The sequence below is a fragment of the Pseudophryne corroboree genome, chromosome 8 (genome assembly GCF_028390025.1).
Source record: "Pseudophryne corroboree isolate aPseCor3 chromosome 8, aPseCor3.hap2, whole genome shotgun sequence".
NCBI lineage: Eukaryota > Metazoa > Chordata > Amphibia > Anura > Myobatrachidae > Pseudophryne > Pseudophryne corroboree.
Genome location: NC_086451.1, coordinates 302,201,305 through 302,222,269, shown reverse-complemented (window position 1 = coordinate 302,222,269; position 20,965 = coordinate 302,201,305). Strand labels below are relative to the sequence as shown.

Below are 20,965 nucleotides of genomic sequence, written 5' to 3'. Positions count from 1 at the left end.
CGACAAAAAGTGTAAGGGGCCATGTAATAGCTGCACTCTATTTTGTCACATGAAGCCACTCTTTCCTGATCCGCTCAGTCCACCAAACATAATTATAGCACATACTGGAAATCAACTTGTCACACCATTGAGGAGACATTCATAACTCAGCGTTTTTCAACCTTGGTCCTCAAGGCACACTAACAGTCCAGGTTTTAGGGATATCCATGCTTGAGCACAGATGGTAAAATAAAACAAAATGGAGGTACTAATTAATTATTTTGTGCTCAAGTATGTTTATCCTTAAAACCTGGACTGTTAGTGTGCCTTGGGGGCTGAGGTTGGGAAACACTGGTGTAACAAATTTACTGGTGCAAAGCTAGAATTAAATACACGCCTCTTGTACTGTAACGGTGACTTTTGAGAATTTAAAGAGCAAGTGAAGCGGTTATTTCGCACTAATGTGTATCAAGAGATTATCCACCCCTAGGTGGAAGTACCAGAAAATGCCAACTATTATACATCAAGCAGCATTCAGTTCCTTGCACATGGTAAGATCAAATGGCCATCAGCAACATCACTTGGTTATGTAGCAAGGATGGAGCACTATCTAATTAAAGATTGGAGTGTGTAGTGTCTCTCAGGGCCTAATGTGAAATGATTGTTGTATAGTATAATGTATAACAACTGCAAACTCCCAGCATAATAACATTGTATCTAGTAATATAGGGGGTCATTCCGACCCGATCGCACGCTGCACTTCCTCGCAGCGGTGCAATCGGGTCGGAACTGAGCACGCGCGGCGTTGCCCGGCGACCGCAATGGCGCCGGGAACGAGGAAAGTGGTCGCAGCGGAGACGGCAAGAAGATTGACAGGAGGAAGGAGTGTCGGGGCGTCAACTGACCGGTTTCCGGGAGTGGTCCAGCGAACGCAGGCGTGTCCAGGGGTTTTGAGGGTGGATGTGCGACGTCAAATTCGGGACCTGCATCGCTGGATCAGTCGCAAAGGGTAAGTAGGTCTAGGTCTGGTCTCGTTTTGCTTGAAACTTTTTTAGCATAACAGGGCTGCACAAGCGATCGCAGCCCTGCTATGCTAAACTATACTCCCCCATAGGCGGCGTCAAGTTGATCGCACGAGCAGCAAAAAGTTGCTACGTGCGATCAACTCGGAATGACCCCCATAATGCAATTCTTTTGCATTACTCATTGTTTGACAAACCTGTTTCAGCTTTTCATCGGTCAGGCAGTTCAGCTCGATGATAAACTCGCTGTCAGTAGGGGAGATTTGCGCTGTAGGATCAATGATCTTTATTATGTCAAGCTGCTCCCGAAGTCCCATCTCTGTGCTGACTTTTCGACTGAGGTACTCAATGTACTCAACCTGGAAGAATCAGGTGTAAAGAATTTATCCGCAAGAAAAAATTATAAATAATAATAGTAACAAAATGGCAGTTCCACACAACAAACACAGGCATAGAAGTGCCAGACTCAGGCCAGAATACAGATCCATTTATCAATCCCTATCCTCTAGTCTCTGAAATTTCAAGTGTTCCCTGAAAACTCACCTCTGCAGACAAGCTTATCATATTCCGCAGCCACCCACATAACCTCCAAAAGCTTTCCTACACAATTACATCCCCTCTATACAGTCCACACATAACTTTATATGTTCTCTTCATCCACACATCCTCCTGAACTCAGGCTGACAGTACTGTGTGACTGGATCATACAGCCCACCAAGAAACTCTAATCTGGCTGGACCACTATGCAATAGGTAGCGCCTATCCTTGTATATCAATGCCTATATATAAAATATATTGATTGTAAGCTTGTGAGCAGAACCCCTTACCTTATGTCTGTCTGTCTGTTATTACCCAGTCTTGTTTTATTACTGATGTTCCCAATTATAAAAAGAGCAATAGAATATGCTGGTTCTATAAGTAACGCTTAATTAGTAAATTATAACGCCGTAAATAAACAAACACAAAAAAAAAAAATCAGTAAAAAAAAAAAAAAAATCTAGTGCACAAGTTAATGCATCAACTTTATTATGTTTGTGTGGTCATCCAGATGTTGGTCACACCTGCACCACGATCATACCAGTACAGCTTTACTTAATTTGAACACTAGATTTCAAAGGCCTGGGTAGGAAGAGAGTGTTTATTCAACTGTATGTCTAAGTGCTAGTTAGTTACCTGCTCATCATTCGTCATAGCACTCCAAGGGAGCTCGTCTAGGTTCCTGTGTTTGTTCTTCTTCTTGGAAGGCAGACAAGGAGAGCTGGGTACACTGGGAATGACGTCTGACAACACATCGCTTCCGCTTGCAATGTCACTCCCAGGCAACTGGAGGGAGCAGAAGTCATGCAGGTTTTATTACTAACATTTTCTTTTCACTGTTTTTTGCCAGTTTCAATAAAATTATTCAGTGTTAGTGATCCTTTTTCTCATGACAAAGGAAAGTCATACATATTTACAAGTGTACGATTGTACACAATTTCATACAATATATCAGACGGATATATCGGAATTGTATGAAATCGTGTAAAATCGTACTAGTGTATGGGGCCCTTTACGCTATACTATTTTATATAAACGCATCCTTTATTAGCACAGTGTGGCTTGACAACATGCACCCAATATGGGAGGCTGGACAGGATGTAAAATGGAAATGCATGAATATAACCAGCATGCCTGTATTCTGTCTGTATTTGTTAGATTCAGGCAACAGCTCAGACTGTCTCCTTAGTATGCAGGTCTTCCCAGGGCACAGCTCGTTACTGAATATACACTATATTACATCCCAAAATAAACTCTATAAGAAACTGTAGATGACTGGATTATATTGTGCACTTCATGCTCCCAATAACAAGGCTGGTAAACATAGGAGCTCCCCATCTTTCAGTAATATACAGTGGCACAAAAAAAAAAAAGAATCTGGCACTGGGGCCAAAGCTGTAATCAAGACTGCAATCAACGACTAGAGGGAGTTTCCCTACAAAAGCCTCCAATTAACAGACATACAATACAGGGATGACTGACACTGACAAAAGTGTACACAACAAAGAAACCTCTATGAAAACACCAATATTAACTGATGGGTAGTTTCAGTACCTCACAATCTGTTCATATCCATGCGGTGGTTGAAGATTTACAAAATTAAATCATTTTTATTCAAATAAAATCCATCTGTATGAGAACATTGTAACAATAAAATATGTCTTGAAGTTGTTAGCACCCCTATTACGTAGAGGATGCTGGGGACTCCGTAAGGACCATGGGGATAGACGGGCTCCGCAGGAGACATGAGCACTTTAAGAAAGAATTTAGTTCCTGGTGTGCACTGGCTCCTCCCTCTATGCCCCTCCTCCAGACCTCAGTTAGAGAAACTGTGCCCAGAGGAGATGGACAGTACGAGGAAAGGATTTTGTTAATCCAAGGGCAAGATTCATACCAGCCACACCAATCATACCGTATAACTTGTGATAACTACCCAGTTAACAGTATGAAAACAACATATCATCAGTTCAAGACCTATGCAACTATAACATAACCCTTATTGAAGCAATAACTATATACAAGTATTGCAGAAGTCCGCACTTGGGATGGGCGCCCAGCATCCTCTACGGACTACGAGAAATAGATTTACCGGTAAGTAAAATCTTATTTTCTCTAACGTCCTAGAGGATGCTGGGGACTCCGTAAGGACCATGGGGGATTATACCAAAGCTTCCAAACGGGCAGGAGAGTGCGGATGACTCTGCAGCACCGATTGAGCAAACATGAGGTCCTCCTCAGCCAAGGTATCAAACTTGTATAATTTTGCAAAAGTGTTTGAACCCGACCAAGTAGCAGCTCGACACAGCTGTAGTGCCGAGACCCACCGGGCAGCCGCCCAAGAAGAGTCCACCTTCCTAGAGGAATGGGCCTTGACCGATTTTGGTAACGGCAAACCAGCCGTAGAATGCGCTTGCTGAATCGTGTTACAAATCCAGCGAGCAATAGTTTGCTTTGCAGCAGGGGCACCAATCTTGTTGGATGCATACAGGACAAACAGCGCTTCAGTTTTCCTGACTCTAGCCGTTCTGGCTACGTAAATTTTCAAAGCCCTGACCACATCAAGTAACTCGGAATCCTCCAAGGCACGTGTAGCCACAGGCACCACAATAGGTTGGTTCATATGAAAAGATGAAACCACTTTTGGCAGAAATTGCGAACGGGTCCGCAATTCTGCTCTATCCATATGGAAAACCAAATAGGGGCTTTTATGTGACAAAGCCGCTAATTCAGACACTACCCTAGCCGAAGCCAAGGCTAATAACATGACCACCTTCCACGTGAGATATTTCAACTCCACCGTTTTAAGTGGTTCAAACCAGTGTGACTTTAGGAAACTTAACACCACGTTAAGATCCCAAGGTGCCACCAGAGGCACAAAAGGAGGCTGAATATGCAGCACTCCCTTTACAAAAGTCTGAACTTCAGGGAGAGAAGCCAATTCTTTTTGAAAGAAAATGGATAGGGACGAAATCTGGACCTTAATGGAACCTAATTTAAGGCCCAAATTCACTGCAGTTTGTAGGAAGTGAAGGAAACGACCCAGATGGAATTCTTCCGTAGGAGCATTCTTGGTCTCACACCAAGAAACATATTTTCGCCATACACGGTGATAATGTTTTGCTGTTACTTCCTTCCTAGCCTTTGTCAGCGTAGGGATAACCTCAACAGGAATGCCTTTTTCTGCTAGGATCCGGCGTTCAACCGCCATGCCGTCAAACGCAGCCGCGGTAAGTCTTGGAACAGACAGGGTCCCTGTTGCAAAAGGTCCTGTCTTAGAGGAAGAGGCCACGGATCTTCTGTGATCAGTTCCTGCAGATCTGGATACCAGGTCCGTCTTGGCCAATCTGGAACAATGAGGATTGTTCTCACTCCTTTTCTTCTTACTATCCTCAACCTTTGGTATGAGAGGAAGAGGAGGAAATACATAGACTGACCGGAACACCCACAGTGTCACTAGGGCGTCTACCGCTACTGCCTGAGGGTCTCTTGACCTGGCGCAATACCTCTGTAGCTTTTTGTTGAGGCGGGATGCCATCATGTCTATCTGTGGCAGTTCCCACCGACTCACAATCTGTGCGAAGACTTCTGGATGAAGTCCCCACTCTCCCCGGTGTAGGTCGTGTCTGCTGAGGAAGTCTGCTTCCCAGTTGTCCACTCCCGGAATGAACACTGCTGACAGTGTGCTTACATGATTCTCCGCCCAGCGAAGAATTCTGGTGGCTTCCGCCATTGCCACTCTGCTCCTTGTGCCGCCTTGGCGGTTTACATGAGCCACTGCGGTGATGTTGTCCGACTGGATCAGAACTGGTCGGTCGCGAAGTAAGGTCTCCGCTTGACGTAGGGCGTTGTATATGGCAATTAGCTCCAGGATGTTGATGTGAAGACAAGTCTCTTGACTTGACCAAAGATCCTGGAAATTTCTTCCCTGTGTGACTGCTCCCCAACCTCGGAGGCTTGCGTCCGTGGTCACCAGGATCCAGTCCTGAATGCCGAATCTGCGGCCCTCGAGAAGGTGAGCACTCTGCAGCCACCACAGTAGTGACACCCTGGCCCTGGGGGATAGGGTGATCAACCGATGCATCTGAAGATGTGACCTGGACCACCTGTCCAGTAGGTGTCATTGGAAAGTCCTCGCATGGAACCTGCCGAAGGGAATGGCCTCGTATGACGCCACCATCTTTCCTAGGACTCGAGTGTAATGATGCACTGACACCTGTTTTGGTTTCAATAGGTTCTTGACCAGAGTCATGAGTTCCTGGGCCTTCTCTATTGGGAGATAAACCCTCTTCTGGTCCGTGTCCAGAATCATGCCCAAGAAGGGCAGACGAGTCGTAGGAACCAACTGCGACTTTGGAATATTGAGAATCCAGCCGTGTTGCTGTAACACTTTCAGTGAAAGAGATACGCTGTTCAGCAACTGCTCTCTTGATCTCGCTTTTATGAGGAGATCATCCAAGTACGGGATAATTGTGACACCTTGCTTCCGCAGGAGCACCATAATTTCCGCCATTACCTTGGTGAAAATCCTCGGGGCCGTTGAGAGACCAAACGGCAACGTCTGAAATTGGTAATGACAATCCTGTACCGCAAATCTTAGGTACGCCTGATGAGGTGGATAAATGGGGACATGAAGGTACGCATCCTTTATGTCCAGTGACACCATAAAATCCCCCCCTTCCAGGCTTGCGATGACCGCTCTTAGCGATTCCATCTTGAACTTGAACCTTTTCAAGTATAGGTTCAGAGATTTTAAATTCAATATGGGTCTGACCAAACCGTCCGGTTTCGGGACTACAAACAGGGTCGACTAATAACCCCTTCCCTGTTGAAGGAAGGGAACCTCGACCACCACCTGCTGAAGATACAATTTTTGTATTGCGTTTAACACTATTTCCCTCTCTTGGGGGGAAGATGGTAGGGCCGATTTGAAATACCGGCGAGAAGGCACCTCTTCGAATTCCAGCTTGTAACCCTGAGACACAATTTCTATTGCCCAAGGATCCACCTGGGAGTGAACCCACATGTGGCTGAAACTCCGAAGACGTGCCCCCACAGGGCCCGGCTCCGCCAGTGGAGCCCCAGCGTCATGCGGTGGATTTTGTAGAGGCCGGCGAGGACTTCTGTTCCTGGGAACTAGCTGCGTTGTGCAGCTTCTTTCCTCTGCCCCTACCTCTGGCAAGAAAGGATGCACCTCGGACTTTGTTTCTTTGTGAACGAAAGGACTGCATTTGATAATGCGGTGCTCTCTTAGGCTGTGAGGGAACATAAGGCAGAAAAATTTGACTTTCCAGCTGTAGCTGTGGAGACCAGGTCCGAGAGACCTTCCCCAAACAATTCCTCACCCCTGTAAGTAAAACCTCCATATGCCTTTTTTGAGTCGGCATCACCTGTCCATTGCCGAGTCCACAGGACCCTTCTGGCAGAAATCGACATAGCGTTTATTCTAGAACCCAGTAGACTAATGTCTCTTTGGGCATCTCTCATATATAGGACATCGTCTTTTATATGCACCAGGGTCAATAATACAGTATTCTTATCTAGGGTATCCAATTCCTCAGATAAGGTATCCGTTATGCCGCTACAGCACTACACACCCAGGCCGACGCAATTGCCGGTCTTAGTAAGGTACCCGAATGTGTATAAATGGACTTCAGGGTAACCTCCTGTTTGCGATCAGCAGCATCCTTGAGGGTAGCCGTATCCTGGGACGGCAGGGCTACCTTTTTGGATAAGCGTGTTAAAGCTTTGTCCACCCGAGGGGAGGATTCCCATCGTAACCTATCCGTTGTCGGGAAAGGATACGCCATAAGAATCCGTTTGGAAATCTGCAGTTTTTTATCTGGAGATTCCCAAGCTTTTTCACATAACTCATTCAGTTCGTGTGAGGGGGGAAAAGTTACCTCAGGCTTCTTTCCCTTATACATATACACCCTCGTGTCAGGGACAGGGGCTTCCTCTGTGATGTGCAAAACATCCTTTATTGCTATAATCATATTGAAGGGATTTAGCCAATTTTGGCTGTAACTTTGCATCATCGTAATCGACACTGGAGTCAGAATCCATGTAGGTATCTGTGTCAACAATTTGGGATAGTGGGCGCTTACGAGACCCTGACGGTCCCTGCGACATAGGGTCAGGCATGGGTTGAGACCCTGACTGCCCCAATGCATCAGCCTTGTCAAATCTTTTATGCAAGGAATTAACATTATCATTTAAAACCTTCCACATATCCATCCAATCAGGTGTCGGCGCCGTCGGCGGAGACACCACATTCATTTGCTCCCGCTCCTCTCCCACATAGCCTTCCTCATCAGACATGTCGACACAAGCGTACCGACACACCACACACACAGGGAATGTCCTTTCTGAAGACAGTTCCCCCACCAGGACCTTTGGAGAGACAGAGAGTATGCCAGCACACACCCCAGCGCTATAATATCCCAGGAATAACACAGTAACTTAATGTTAACCAGGTAGCTGCTGTATGTTACAGTTTTTTTGTGCCTAATTATGTGCCCCCCTCTCTTTTCAACCCTCTTCTACCGTGCATCAGCAGGGGAGAGCCCGGGGAGCTTCCTCTCAGCGGTGCTGTGGAGAAAAAATGGCGCTGGTGAGTGCTGAGGGAGAAGCCCCGCCTCCTCGGCAGCGGGCTTCTGTCCCGCTTAAACTGTAATTTTGGCGGGGGCTCATACATATATACAGTGCCCAGCTGTATATATGTGTTCTTTTTGCCAATATGAGGTCCCAAATGCTGCCCAGGGCGCCCCCCCCTGCGCCCTTACACAGTGACCGGAGTATGTTAGTGTTCACTCTAGGCTGTTTTAGCAGGGCGCCGCGCCCTGCCCGTTTTTTAACAGGCAAAACCCGCCCTGCCCCTTTTGCGGCGCCCTGCTAGAACAGCCGCCCGCTCCCTGCCCTCCCGGCGTGTATAGATGCCGTGCGCATGCGCGCGGCATCCATTCACGCATTGGGAGAGGGCTGGGGGAACCCCAGCACCGACGGAGGTGCTGGGCACGCCCCCAACAGTGACGTCGCCGGCCACAGACACTCTCTATAGTAGCGTCTGTGGGCCGCACCGCCCCCTAAAATGACGGAGGCGTGGCCACGCCCCCTAATTTACGTGGCCACGCCCCCATCTCGAGCGCGCGTGGCGAAGCCGCGCGCGCACACATGTGCCCCCGGACTCCGGCGCCCTGCCCCATTTCACTCCTAGAGTGAACACTAGTATGTGAGGTGTGTGGAGCAATGGCGCACAGCTGCAGTGCTGTGCGTTACCTCTAGTGAAGATCATGAAGTCTTCTGCCGCCTGTGAAGTCTTCTTTTCTTCTCATACTCACCCGGCTTCTATCTTCCGGCTCTGCGAGGGGGACGGCGGCGCGGCTCTGGGACGGACGGCGAGGGTGAGATCCTGCGTACCAATCCCTCTGGAGCTAATGGTGTCCAGTAGCCTAAGAAGCAGGACCTAGCTTCAGAGAGTAGAACTGCTTCTCTCCCATCAGTCCCTCGAAGCAGGGAGTCTGTTGCCAGCAGAGCTCCCTGAAAATAAAAAACCTAACAAAATACTTTCTATCAGTAAACTCAGGAGAGCTCACTGAAAAGCACCCAGCTCGTCTGGGCACAGTATCAAACTGAGGTCTGGAGGAGGGGCATAGAGGGAGGAGCCAGTGCACACCAGGAACTAAATTCTTTCTTCAAGTGCCCATGTCTCCTGCGGAGCCAGTCTATCCCCATGGTCCTTACGGAGTCCCTAGGACGTTAGAGAAAATAAGAATTTACTTACCGATAATTCTATTTCTCATAGTCCGTAGTGGATGCTGGGGACTCCGTAAGGACCATGGGGAATAGCGGCTCCGCAGGAGACTGGGCACATCTAAAGAAAGCTTTAGGACTAACTGGTGTGCACTGGCTCCTCCCCCTATGACCCTCCTCCAAGCCTCAGTTAGGATACTGTGCCCGGACGAGCGTACACAATAAGGAAGGATTTTGAATCCCGGGTAAGACTCATTCCAGCCACACCAATCACACCGTATAACTTGTGATCTGAACCCAGTTAACAGTATGATAACAGAGGAGCCTCTGAAAAGATGGCTCCCAACAATAATAACCCGATTTTTGTAACAATAACTATGTACAAGTATTGCAGACAATCCGCACTTGGGATGGGCGCCCAGCATCCACTACGGACTATGAGAAATAGAATTACCGGTAAGTAAATTCTTATTTTCTCTAACGTCCTAACGTGGATGCTGGGGACTCCGTAAGGACCATGGGGATTATACCAAAGCTCCCAAACGGGCGGGAGAGTGCGGATGACTCTGCAGCACCGAATGAGAGAACTCCAGGTCCTCCTCAGCCAGGGTATCAAATTTGTAGAATTTAGCAAACGTGTTTGCCCCTGACCAAGTAGCTGCTCGGCAAAGTTGTAAAGCCGAGACCCCTCGGGCAGCCGCCCAAGGTGAGCCCACTTTCCTTGTGGAACGGGCTTTTACAGATTTTAGCTGTGGCAGGCCTGCCACAGAATGTGCAAGCTGAATTGTACTACAAATCCAACGAGCAATAGTCTGCTTAGAAGCAGGAGCACCCAGCTTGTTGGGTGCATACAGGATAAACAGCGAGTCAGATTTCCTGACTTCAGCCGTCCTGGAAATATTTTCAGGGCCCTGACAACATCCAGCAACTTGGATTCCTCCAAGTCCCTAGTAGCCGCAGGCACCACAATAGGTTGGTTCAGGTGAAAACGCTGGAACCACCTTAGGGAGAAACTGAGGACGAGTCCTCAATTCCGCCCTGTCCGAATGGAAAATCAGATAAGGGCTTTTACAGGATAAAGCCGCCAATTCTGACATGCGCCTGGCCCAGGCCAGGGCCAACAGCATGACCACTTTCCATGTGAGACATTTTAACTCCACAGATTTAAGTGGTTCAAACCAATGTGACTTTTGGAACCCAAACTACATTGAGATCCCAAATTGCCACTGGAGGCACAAAAGGAGGCTGTATATGCAGTACCCCTTTTACAAACGTCTAAACTTCAGGGACTGAAGCTAGTTCTTTTTTGGAAGAAAATTGACAGGGCCGAAATCTGAACCTTAATGGACCCCAATTTCAGGCCCATAGACACTCCTGTTTGCAGGAAATGCCCATATACGCTGTGCAGCGGAAAGGAATGGAGCGTCTCTCTCACAACCCGGTCGTGGCGGCGTGTGCGCTGAAGCCGCTGATGTCGGATGCTGTAGACGGAGGGTGCAGCGGGGACCAAGGAACACCTGGAAGATTTCACCTGAGCTGAGTGTGGATAGGGGCGGGTCCTGACGCGTTTCGTCACGTTCACGTGACTTTCTCAAAGGTAGCTTTTGAGAAAGGTAGCTTTTGAGAAAGTCACGTGAACGTGACGAAACGCGTCAGGACCCGCCCCTATCCACACTCAGCTCAGGTGAAATCTTCCAGGTGTTCCTTGGTCCGCGCTGCACCCTCCGTCTACAGCATCCGACATCAGCGGCTTCAGCGCACACGCCGCCACGACCGGGTTGTGAGAGAGACAGTCCATTCCTTTCCGCTGCACAGCGTATATGGGCATTGCAGGACATTGAAGCCGAGGACGCTCGGCTCTTACCAGCCCATTTTGGAAAGGTATTGAATATCAATTTCAACTGAGGGACTTTTAATTCATTAGGATCCTACCAACACACCTGGTATTTATCAACTATCTAAGTGAATCACGGAACTTTTCACCCCAATAAGCTGAGTTATTACAATATACCACTAGTTCACGTCTAGTGATTGTTCTTATATATATTTATATATATATTATTCACCGGTTATTTGATAAATAATCTTTTTATATGTTTTATTAATAAACATTGTTATTTTTTACGTTGGCTCTCTGTACATTATGTTTCGTTCCTGATATTCAGCGCAGCCGTTTGTTCTTTTTCTATGCTATCACCACAATACTACACATAGTATTCCGGCAAGCGCAGACTATCAGGAACATAAAATTGTGATTATTTAATTCTATGAAACACGTATTGGTTTTCACTTTTTATTTTGATGATTAGGCGCTCGTTTGTTGCAGTTTTTTGTTTTTGTTTGCAGGAAATGTAGGAATCGACCCAGTTGAATTTCCTCCGTCGGGCCTTACTGGCCTCGCACTACGCAACATATTTTCGCCAATTGCGGTGATAATGTTTTTGCGGTTACATCCTTCCTGGCTTTAGATCAGGATATGGATGACTTCATCCGGAATGCCTTTTTTCCTTCAGGATCCGGTGTTCAACCGGCATGCCGTCAAACGCAGCCGCGGTAAGTCTTGGAACAGACAGGGTCCTTGCTGGAGCAGGTCCCTTCTTAGAGGTAGAGGCCACGGATCCTCCGTGAGCATCTCTTGAAGTTCCGGTTACCAAGTCCTTCTTGGCCAATCCAGAGCCACGAATATAGTGCTTTCTCCTCTCCATCTTATCAATCTCAGTACCTTGGGTATGAGAGGCAGAGGAGGGAACACATACACTGACTGGTACACCCACGGTGTTACCAGAGCGTCTACAACTATTGCCTGAGGGTCTCTTGACATGGCGCAATACCTGTCGAGATTTTTAATCATGTGGACGACTTCTGGGTGAAGTCCCCACTCTCCCGGGTGGAGGTCGTGCTGAGGAAGTCTGCTTCCCAGTTGTCCACTCCCGGAATGAATACTGTTGACAGTGCTATCACATGATTTTCCGCCCAGCGAAGAATCCCTGCAGCTTCTGCCATTGCCCTCCTGCTTCTTGTGCCACCCTGTCTGTTTACGTGGGTGACTGCCATGATGTTGTCCGACTGGATCAACACCGGCTGACCTTGAAGCAGAGGTCTTGCTAAGCTTAGAGCATTGTAAATGGCCCTTAGCTTCAGGATATTTATGTGAAGTGATGTATCCAGGCTTGACCCTAAGCCCTGGATATTCCTTCCCTGTGTGACTGCTCCCCAGCCTCGCAGGCTGGCATCCGTGGTCACCAGGACCCAGTCCTGAATGCCGAATCTGCGGCCCTCTAGAAGATGAGCACTCTGCAGCCACCACAGGATGGATACCCTTGTCCTTGGTGACAGGGTTATCCGCTGATGCATCTGAAAATGCGACCCGGACCATTTGTCCAGTAGGTTCCACTGGAAAGTTCTTGCGTGGAATCTAACGAATGGGATTGCTTCGTAGGAAGCCACCATTTTTACCTAGAACCCTTGTGCATTGATGCACTGAGACTTGGTTCGGTTTTAGGAGGTTCCTGACTAGCTCGGATAACTCCCTGGCTTTCTCTTCCGGGAGAAACACCTTTTTTCTGGACTGTGTCCAGGAACATCCCTAGGAAACAGAAGACAAGTCGTCGGAACCAGCTGCGATTTTGGAATATTGAGAATCCAATCGTGCTGCCGCAACACTACCTGAGATAGTGCTACACCGACTTCCAACTGTTCCCTGGATCTTACCCTTATCAGGAAATCGTCCAAGTAAGGGATAACTAAAATTTCTTTCCTTCAAAGGGATATCATTTCGGCCATTACCTTGGTAAAGACCCAGGGTGCCGTGGACCATCCCTACGGCAGCGTCTGAACTGATAGTGACAGTTCTGTACCATAACCTGAGGTACCCTTGGTGAGAAGGGTAAATTTTGACATGAAGGTAAGCATCCTTGATGTCCCGAGACATCATGTAGTCCCCTTCTTCCAGGTTCGCAATCACTGCTCTGAGTGACTCAATCTTGAATTTGAACCTCTGTATGTAAGTGTTCAAAGATTTTAGATTTTAGATTTAGAATCGGTCTCACCGAGCCGTCTGGCTTCGGTACCACAATAGTGTGGAATAATACCCCGTTCCCTGTTGCAGGAGGGGTACCTTGATTATCACCTGCTGGGAATACAGCTTGTGAATGGCTTCCAAAACTGCCTCCCTGTCAGAGGGAGACGTCGGTAAAGCAGACTTTTGGAAACGGCGAGGGGGAGACGTCTCGAATTCCAATATGTACCCTTGAGATATTACCTGAAGGATCCAGGGGTCTACTTGCGAGTGAACCCACTGCGCACTGAAATTCATTGAGAACGGGCCCCCACCGTGCCTGAGCTTGTAAGGCCCTAGCGTCATACTGAGGGCTTGGCAGAAGCGGGAAAGGGTTTCTGTTCCTGGGAACTGGCTAATCTCTTCAGCCTTTTTCCTCTCCCTCTGTCACGAGCAGAAAAGAGGAACCTTTTGTCCGCTTGCCAACAAAGGACTGCGCCTGATAATACGGCGTCTTATTTTGAGAGGCGACCTGGGGTACAAACGTGGATTTCCCAGTTGTTGCCGTGGCCACCAGGTCTAAAAGACCGACCCCAAATGTCCCTTTTCAAAGGCAATACTTCCAAATGCCGTTTGGAATCCGCATCACCTGACCATTTTACTGGTAGAATTGGACAACGCACTTATACTTGATGCCAGTCGGCAAATATTCCGCTGTGCATCATGCATATATAGAAATGCATCTTTTAAATGCTCTATAGGCAATAATATACTATCCTTATCTAGGATATCAATATTTCCAGTCAGGGAATCCGACCATGCCAACCCAGCACTGCACCTCCAGGCTGAGGCGATTGTTGGTCGCAGTATAACACCAGTATGTGTGTGAATACATTTTTGGATACCCTCCTGCTTTCTATCAGCAGGATCCTTAAGGGCGGCCATCTCATGAGAGGGTAGAGCCCTTGTTCTTACAAGCGTGTGAGCACTTTATCCCCCCTAGGGGGTGTTTCCCAACGCACCCTAACCTCTGGCGGGAAAGGGTATACACCAATACTTTTTAAGAAATTATCACTTGTTATCGGGGGGAAACCCACGCATCATCACAGACCTCATTTTATTTCTCAGATTCAGGAAAACTACAGGTAGTTTTTCCCTCACCGAACATAATACCCCTTTTTGGTGGTACTCGTATTATCAGAAATGTATAAAACATTTTCCATTGTCTCAATCATGTAACGTGTGGCCCTACTGGAAATCACGGTTGTCTCTTCACCGTCGACACAGGAGTCAGTATCCGTGTCGGCGTCTGTATCTGCCATCTGAGGTAACGGGCGCTTTAGAGCCCCTGACGGCCTATGAGACGTCTGGACAGGCACAAGCTGAGTAGCCGGCTGTCTCATGTCAACCACTGTTTTTTTATACAGAGCTGACACTGTCACGTAATTTTCAACAGTACATCCACTCAGGTGTCGACCCCCTAGGTGGTGACATCACTGTTACAGACACTCTGCTCCGTCTCCACATCATTTTTCTCCTCATACATGTTGACACAAACGTACCGACACACAGCACACACACAGGGAATGCTCTGATAGAGGACAGGACCCCACTAGCCCTTTGGGGAGACAGAGGGAGAGTATGCCAGCACACACCAGAGCGCTATATATATATATATATATATATATATATATATATATATATATATATATATATATATATACATACACAGGGATAACCTTATATAAGTGTTTTTCCCCTTATAGCTGCTGTATGTTTTAATACTGCGCCTAATTAGTGCCCCCCTCTCTTTTTTTAACCCTTTCTGTAGTGTAGTGACTGCAGGGAAGAGCCAGGGAGCTTCCCTCCAACTGAGCTGTGAGGGAAAATGGCGCCAGTGTCCTGAGGAGATAGGCTCCGCCCCCTTTTCGGCGGCCTTATCTCCCGTTTTTCTGTATATTCTGGCAGGGGTTAAATGCATCCATATAGCCCAGGAGCTATATGTGATGTATTTTTTGCCATGTAAGGTATTTTTATCATGTTTTATTGCGTCTCAGGGCGCCCCCCCCAGCGCCCTGCACCCTCAGTGACCGGAGTATGAAGTGTGCTGAGAGCAATGGCGCACAGCTGCAGTGCTGTGCGCTACCTTATTGAAGACAGGAACGTCTTCTGCCGCCGATTTTTCCGGACCTCTTCGCTCTTCTGGCTCTGTAAGGGGGCCGGCGGCGCGGCTCCGGGACCCATCCAGGCTGGGCCTGTGATCGTCCCTCTGGAGCTAATGTCCAGTAGCCAAGAAGCCCAATCCACTCTGCACGCAGGTGAGTTCGCTTCTTCTCCCCTTAGTCCCTCGATGCAGTGAGCCTGTTGCCAGCAGGTCTCACTGAAAATAACAAACCTAAACTAAAACTTTCACTAAGAAGCTCAGGAGAGCCCCTAGTGTGCACCCTTCTCGTCGGGCACAGAAATCTAACTGAGGCTTGGAGGAGGGTCATAGGGGGAGGAGCCAGTGCACATCAGTTAGTCCTAAAGCTTTCTTTAGATGTGCCCAGTCTCCTGCGGAGCCGCTATTCCCCATGGTCCTTACGGAGTCCCCAGCATCCACTTAGGACGTTAGAGAAATACAGATTCTCAAGACCTACATCTCTATTAAAGCCTTCCAGCTCTCATCCTAACCAACTGCTCCATGCTCATGGTCTCTCAGATCTGTATCACCCCAGTCTGTCTGCCCTTCCCCTTTAGACTGTAAAGGTGGCCATATATTAAGCAGATGTATTGCAAGCAGCCTCGCATGCGATACCTCGGCAACTCCCCGCCGGCAGCTATATCGCATACGTGCCTCCTGTACTTTGCACAATGCCACTACTAGCCTCCTACACTGGTCTGCTATCTTAATTGCTATATTTCAAAGTCCAAGTTGATTTGCCCACTCTTACATGCACATCACCAAGCTCACACACTGCAGAGCTATCAGGTGACCTCAACTTGATGCTGCAACTTGATATTTCTAAATGAACTGGGCAAGCTGTTCTGATATTTATTTATTTTTTATTTTTTATTTTTTTTGGGGGGAGGAAATATAAACTATCATGAGACTTCACAATATGAATTTGGTAATTCAACAGGGTCATTTATATAAAACACGTTCATGTTTAGAGGTCCAATAATACATTTTCCACCAGAAGACACTGCTAATTTGGAAAAATCTCTTCTGAGAAAAAGTTAAATCGTTTTTTAAATGATAAATTGAGATGACGAATTACCTGCCATTCAAACTCACTATCAGACCAGTCCCAGTATGTACTGATGGATGAGGAGACATCACTGCAAACACTGCCCTCAGGAAACAGGTCAAAGGAAGTGAACTCTTGGTCATCCAGGAGGGAGTAGCAGTCATCTTGGTCTCCTACTGACACAGAGGAAAATAATTCCTCGCTGCATTCAGAGCTTGCCACACTGGTTCCACATGATGTTAGATTCCACCTACAAACATGAACAGGATAAATATTTTTCTACTAATGACTGAAAAACAAGAGAACAGGATAAACATTTACCACAACTCCTTTCCAAACATTAGCTTATATTTAATGTCCAGAAAGTAATTCAGAAATATACTTATATATGATAATACAAATCACACACCAAACAAGTTCCAAGAACGTGACAGAAAATCCTCAAGACAACAAAGAATGCATTATTTGACGATAGCTACATGATTACCATTTCGCAGGTCGTAGTGTAACAGATCTTAAGGGCCCTACACACTGTTCGACCAGGCGGCAGGGGGGGGAGTGAAGTTTCTTCACTTCCTGACATCACCCGGCCCCATAGCCCTGCATGCCAATATGGACGATATTGTCCACATTGGCTTGCAGGTATAAACGAGCTGGCACCAACGCTGAACGATCGCGGAGCCACGCATCGTTATTCGTTGGTGCCTACACACTGAGCGATATGAACGATATCTCGTTCATATCACTAAGTGTAATCGATAAGTGTGTAGGGCCTACAAAATACAGTAACAATCATGTTTTCTAACAGAGTTAGGTAGCCTGTGGACCTCTCCAGCTGTTGTGGAACAATACAGTATGTCCCAGCATGGATGTGTAAATGCCATAGCAGTAGCTGTAGTATCTGGTTTATTTGAGGAAACGTGAAATAGTTTAAAAATATAAATGTGTGTAATCTATAGATGCATAACAGACAAACCACTTTACAGAGCAACTGCGCCCATATTCCGGCTGCAGGATGTTGTGCAGCAAGCAGTGACATCAGCAGTTAAAAACTGACGATAACGGGGTCGATTCAATTGAACGTGGATTGAAGTGTTCTGAAGGAGCTCCCAGAGCTATTCAATTCAGCGCGATGTTATCCCAGACTAGAGTATGTCTTGCCACACCCCTCCGGGTAGCTAGCAGGGTTGAACACAGGAGCTACCCAGGTTTCCTGGCAGTGTGAACAGGTAACCCGGGCCATCCGACCCAGGTCCCGTTCAAACCACACGGAGAGCCGGCTCACTGGCGCTTGGAGTTCCACTGCACCATTGTGCAGTGTGAATGCCGCCAACCCGGGTTGGCGCCACTGTGTGAAAGGGGTCTGACCCGGTTTGGAACAGTGTTCCAAATCCGGGACTTTGGTGTGAAAGGGGTATCACTCGCACCTAGCAATACCATTAAGCATGTGTTCTCCAGTCCTTTACACTGTAACTTGCATGGATTACAGCAGCGCTTAAAGTAGGTACACACTATACAATTATCTGTCAGATAATCTGCCAGATCTAGCTGGTTGAAATGAAAATCTGGTAATGGATGAGAGCAAATGACAATCGACCATTTGCTCCCAAACACTGGAAAACTAACAAAAACCTGTTGTTCATACAAATCGGTTAAACACAAATTTAACCAACTTGGATGAACGACTGTTTTTGTCCATTTTGCAGTTTTTAGGAGCAAATGGTCGATTGCCATTTTCTCTCATCCATTACCAGATTTTCATTCCAACAGCTAAATCTGGCAGATTATCCGACAGATAATTGTATAGTGTGTACCTAGGCTAAATCCAGTATGTTAATAATTAAAAACTGCCATCAGCATACACTATACAATTATCTGTCAGATAATCTGTGGTTGGAATGAAAACCTGGTAATGGATGAGAGCAATTGACAAACGACCATTGGCTACCAAACACTGGAAAATGGACAAAACCTGTCCGTGATTTAACCAATTCGTATAAATGACGTTTTGTCCGTTTTCCAGTGTTTGGTAGTAAATGGTCGATTGTCAGTTGCTCTCATCCATTACCAGGTTTTCATTCCAACCACAGATTATCTGCCAGATAATGGTATAGTGCAGGCATTCCCAACCACGGTCCTCAAGGCACACCAACAGTGCAGGTTTTAGTGATATCCAGGCTGCAGCACAGATGGTTAATTAGTAGCTGAGCTATTTTGATTTAAGTCACCTGTGCTGAAGGCTGGATATCACTAAAACCTGCACTGTTAGTGTGCCTTGAGGACCGTGGTTGGGAATGCCTGGTATAGTGTATGCCCAGTTTAAGTATTATACATCTAGGGCTCGTGCACCTTTTTATGCACTTTTCAAATTAAGAAATACATAAAAAGTGCACTAAAAAACAGGACAAATGATATATGCCATTTAATGGGATAGATGTGGGTGGGATACACCACTGTATGTCGCAATCAAAATAAGTAAACACGAACAAGTTATTTGTCAAGCATGAAGATGCTACCAGTGCAATAGACTGTACTGGTAGCGTTCCTAAAACACATCTAAAGCACACATTATTTATTAACATCTCTATAGCACCAACATATTTTGTAGTGCTTTCATAGTCGTGTATTTACTTGTTTTCCAATACATGCTTTTAATAAGCCCTTACATGTGAACCATGATCGTACTGTAATGTTGGAAGTGTCCTGAACATGAGACCCACTTTGGTTTTGCACTCATTATTATTATTCTCCTTTATTTCTATAGTGCCACAAGGGATCTGCAGCGCCCGATTACAGAGTACATAAACAATAATTAAAACCGAAAAACAGTGACTTATGGGCCCTACTCACTGGCCGAGGTGCCCGACGGCCGATACGGCCGACGAGCGACCCGGCGGCGGGGGGGGCAGTGACGGGGGGAGTGAAGCTTCTTCACTCCCCCCGTCACCCGGCTCCATAGACGTGCAGGCAAATATGGACGAGATCGTCCATATTGGCCTGCATGCACAGCCGACAGGAGACCAGCGATGAACGAGCGCGGGGACGCGCATCGTTCATCGCTTAAGTCTCCACACTGAAAGATATGAACGAGATCTCGTTCATTTATGAACGAGATCGTTCATATCTTTCAAAATATCGGCCAGTGTGTAGGGCCCATTACAGTTGAAGACAATATAGGACAAGTTCAGGGTAAATAAACATAGCTACATCAGCAGATGACACTGACATAAGTATGAGGGTGGCAAAAAACCACCGGATTTGGTGCAGTCGAAGATTATTAAAGTTAAAAAAGGATAAGCACATGACAGCTTACTACTCTAATAGTATCAGCAGAAGTTTCTTTAGCTTCCAAAACCTTCTGCCCCTATAATCTATAAAATGAAGTAACACATGTGAAGTGGTTTCATTGGCTTCTCTAAGTGATGAAACAAATCCGAATTATATACATTTGTCAGCGATGGTATAAATGTGCTACTCAAATATCTCCTGGGGTCGCTTTGCTGATGAGCGGGTGCAAAACCCTGGAGCACTACAATACCCAGCATTGTCTGCAAAATAATTTAATAAGCTCTTGTTCAGCTAATAGTGACTTGTAAAGGGCAGAGTAACACACAATATAATGGGCTGGTCGGCCATGAGAAACAGGGACAAGAAGCCCTTACAACTGGGCCTGCCAGGGACTCCCTGGGGTGAGGAGCAGCCGTGGCGACGGGCACAGTCTCAGCGTCCTGGCAGTGGGGGGGGGGACACCCCAGAAGCGGGCAGAGCCCTCCCCGGGGCGGGCACCCACCTGTTGGAGTGGAAGCGGTGCAGGGGGTCGGTGCGGTGGCAGGAGGAGAGCTGGCAGCCGAAGTCGCTGACATCCAGGCACCCCTCCTCGCTCATGCTGCCCGGCCGCTGGGAGAGCAGGGGGAAGGGCTCGTCCGGGGCCAGGAACTTCTCGTACAGGCCCTCAGACATGGCGGGGTATGGGGTGGGGGCCTATGTCAGCGATCTGCCCGCACACTGCCCCATGCCACTGCTGCCTCTCCCCTCGCTCTGGTCTCCGCGGCTACTGTCCCCGGGGCCGGCGGCGGTGATGATGCGGCGGCCTCTGCGTGTGCGTCCGGCGGCTTCGAGCTAAGAGAGGTGTGTGCGCGCAGCCGGACCCGGCGCCCCCTACAGGGCAAGAGGAGCGCAGCGGCAGTGCCCCCAGACCGGTGCGCTGTACGGCCGAGCGGCGGTGACTGGGACACCATGCAGCGGGAGATTCACACAGCTTAGGTGTACACCACCGGGTACATGCCTATCCGTGCCGGCTCTGAGACCCGGGGATGCCCTTTCCAGTGGAAACATCAACACTGGACAGGATGCGAGTTGTAATCATAAAACCCTCCTCTAGGGGGCGCTGACCAGGGAAAGACAGGACTCTACTTTGTAACGTCTCATTGTCTCTACCGAGCATCACATGA

General features: G+C 47.5%; 1 protein-coding gene across 2 annotated transcripts in view; it reads right to left on the bottom strand.

The window, feature by feature from the left end:
- The window catches only part of FAM199X (family with sequence similarity 199, X-linked), an 86,614-nt gene extending 65,706 nt beyond the window's left edge, over positions 1 to 20,908 (bottom strand). The window contains exons 1-4 of one of the 2 annotated variants that reach the window (XM_063937354.1): positions 20,800 to 20,908; positions 16,545 to 16,764; positions 2,175 to 2,324; positions 1,199 to 1,360 (exon numbers count right to left, since the gene is read on the bottom strand). In XM_063937354.1, the coding sequence (XP_063793424.1) occupies positions 1,199 to 1,360; positions 2,175 to 2,324; positions 16,545 to 16,764; positions 20,800 to 20,849 (582 nt within the window). In that variant the 5' untranslated portion in view covers positions 20,850 to 20,908. Of the gene's footprint in view, positions 1 to 1,198; positions 1,361 to 2,174; positions 2,325 to 16,544; positions 16,765 to 20,304 lie in introns of both variants that reach the window. The other variant, XM_063937353.1, reaches the window with a different exon arrangement.
- Between the last annotated feature and the right edge of the window lie 57 nt (positions 20,909 to 20,965).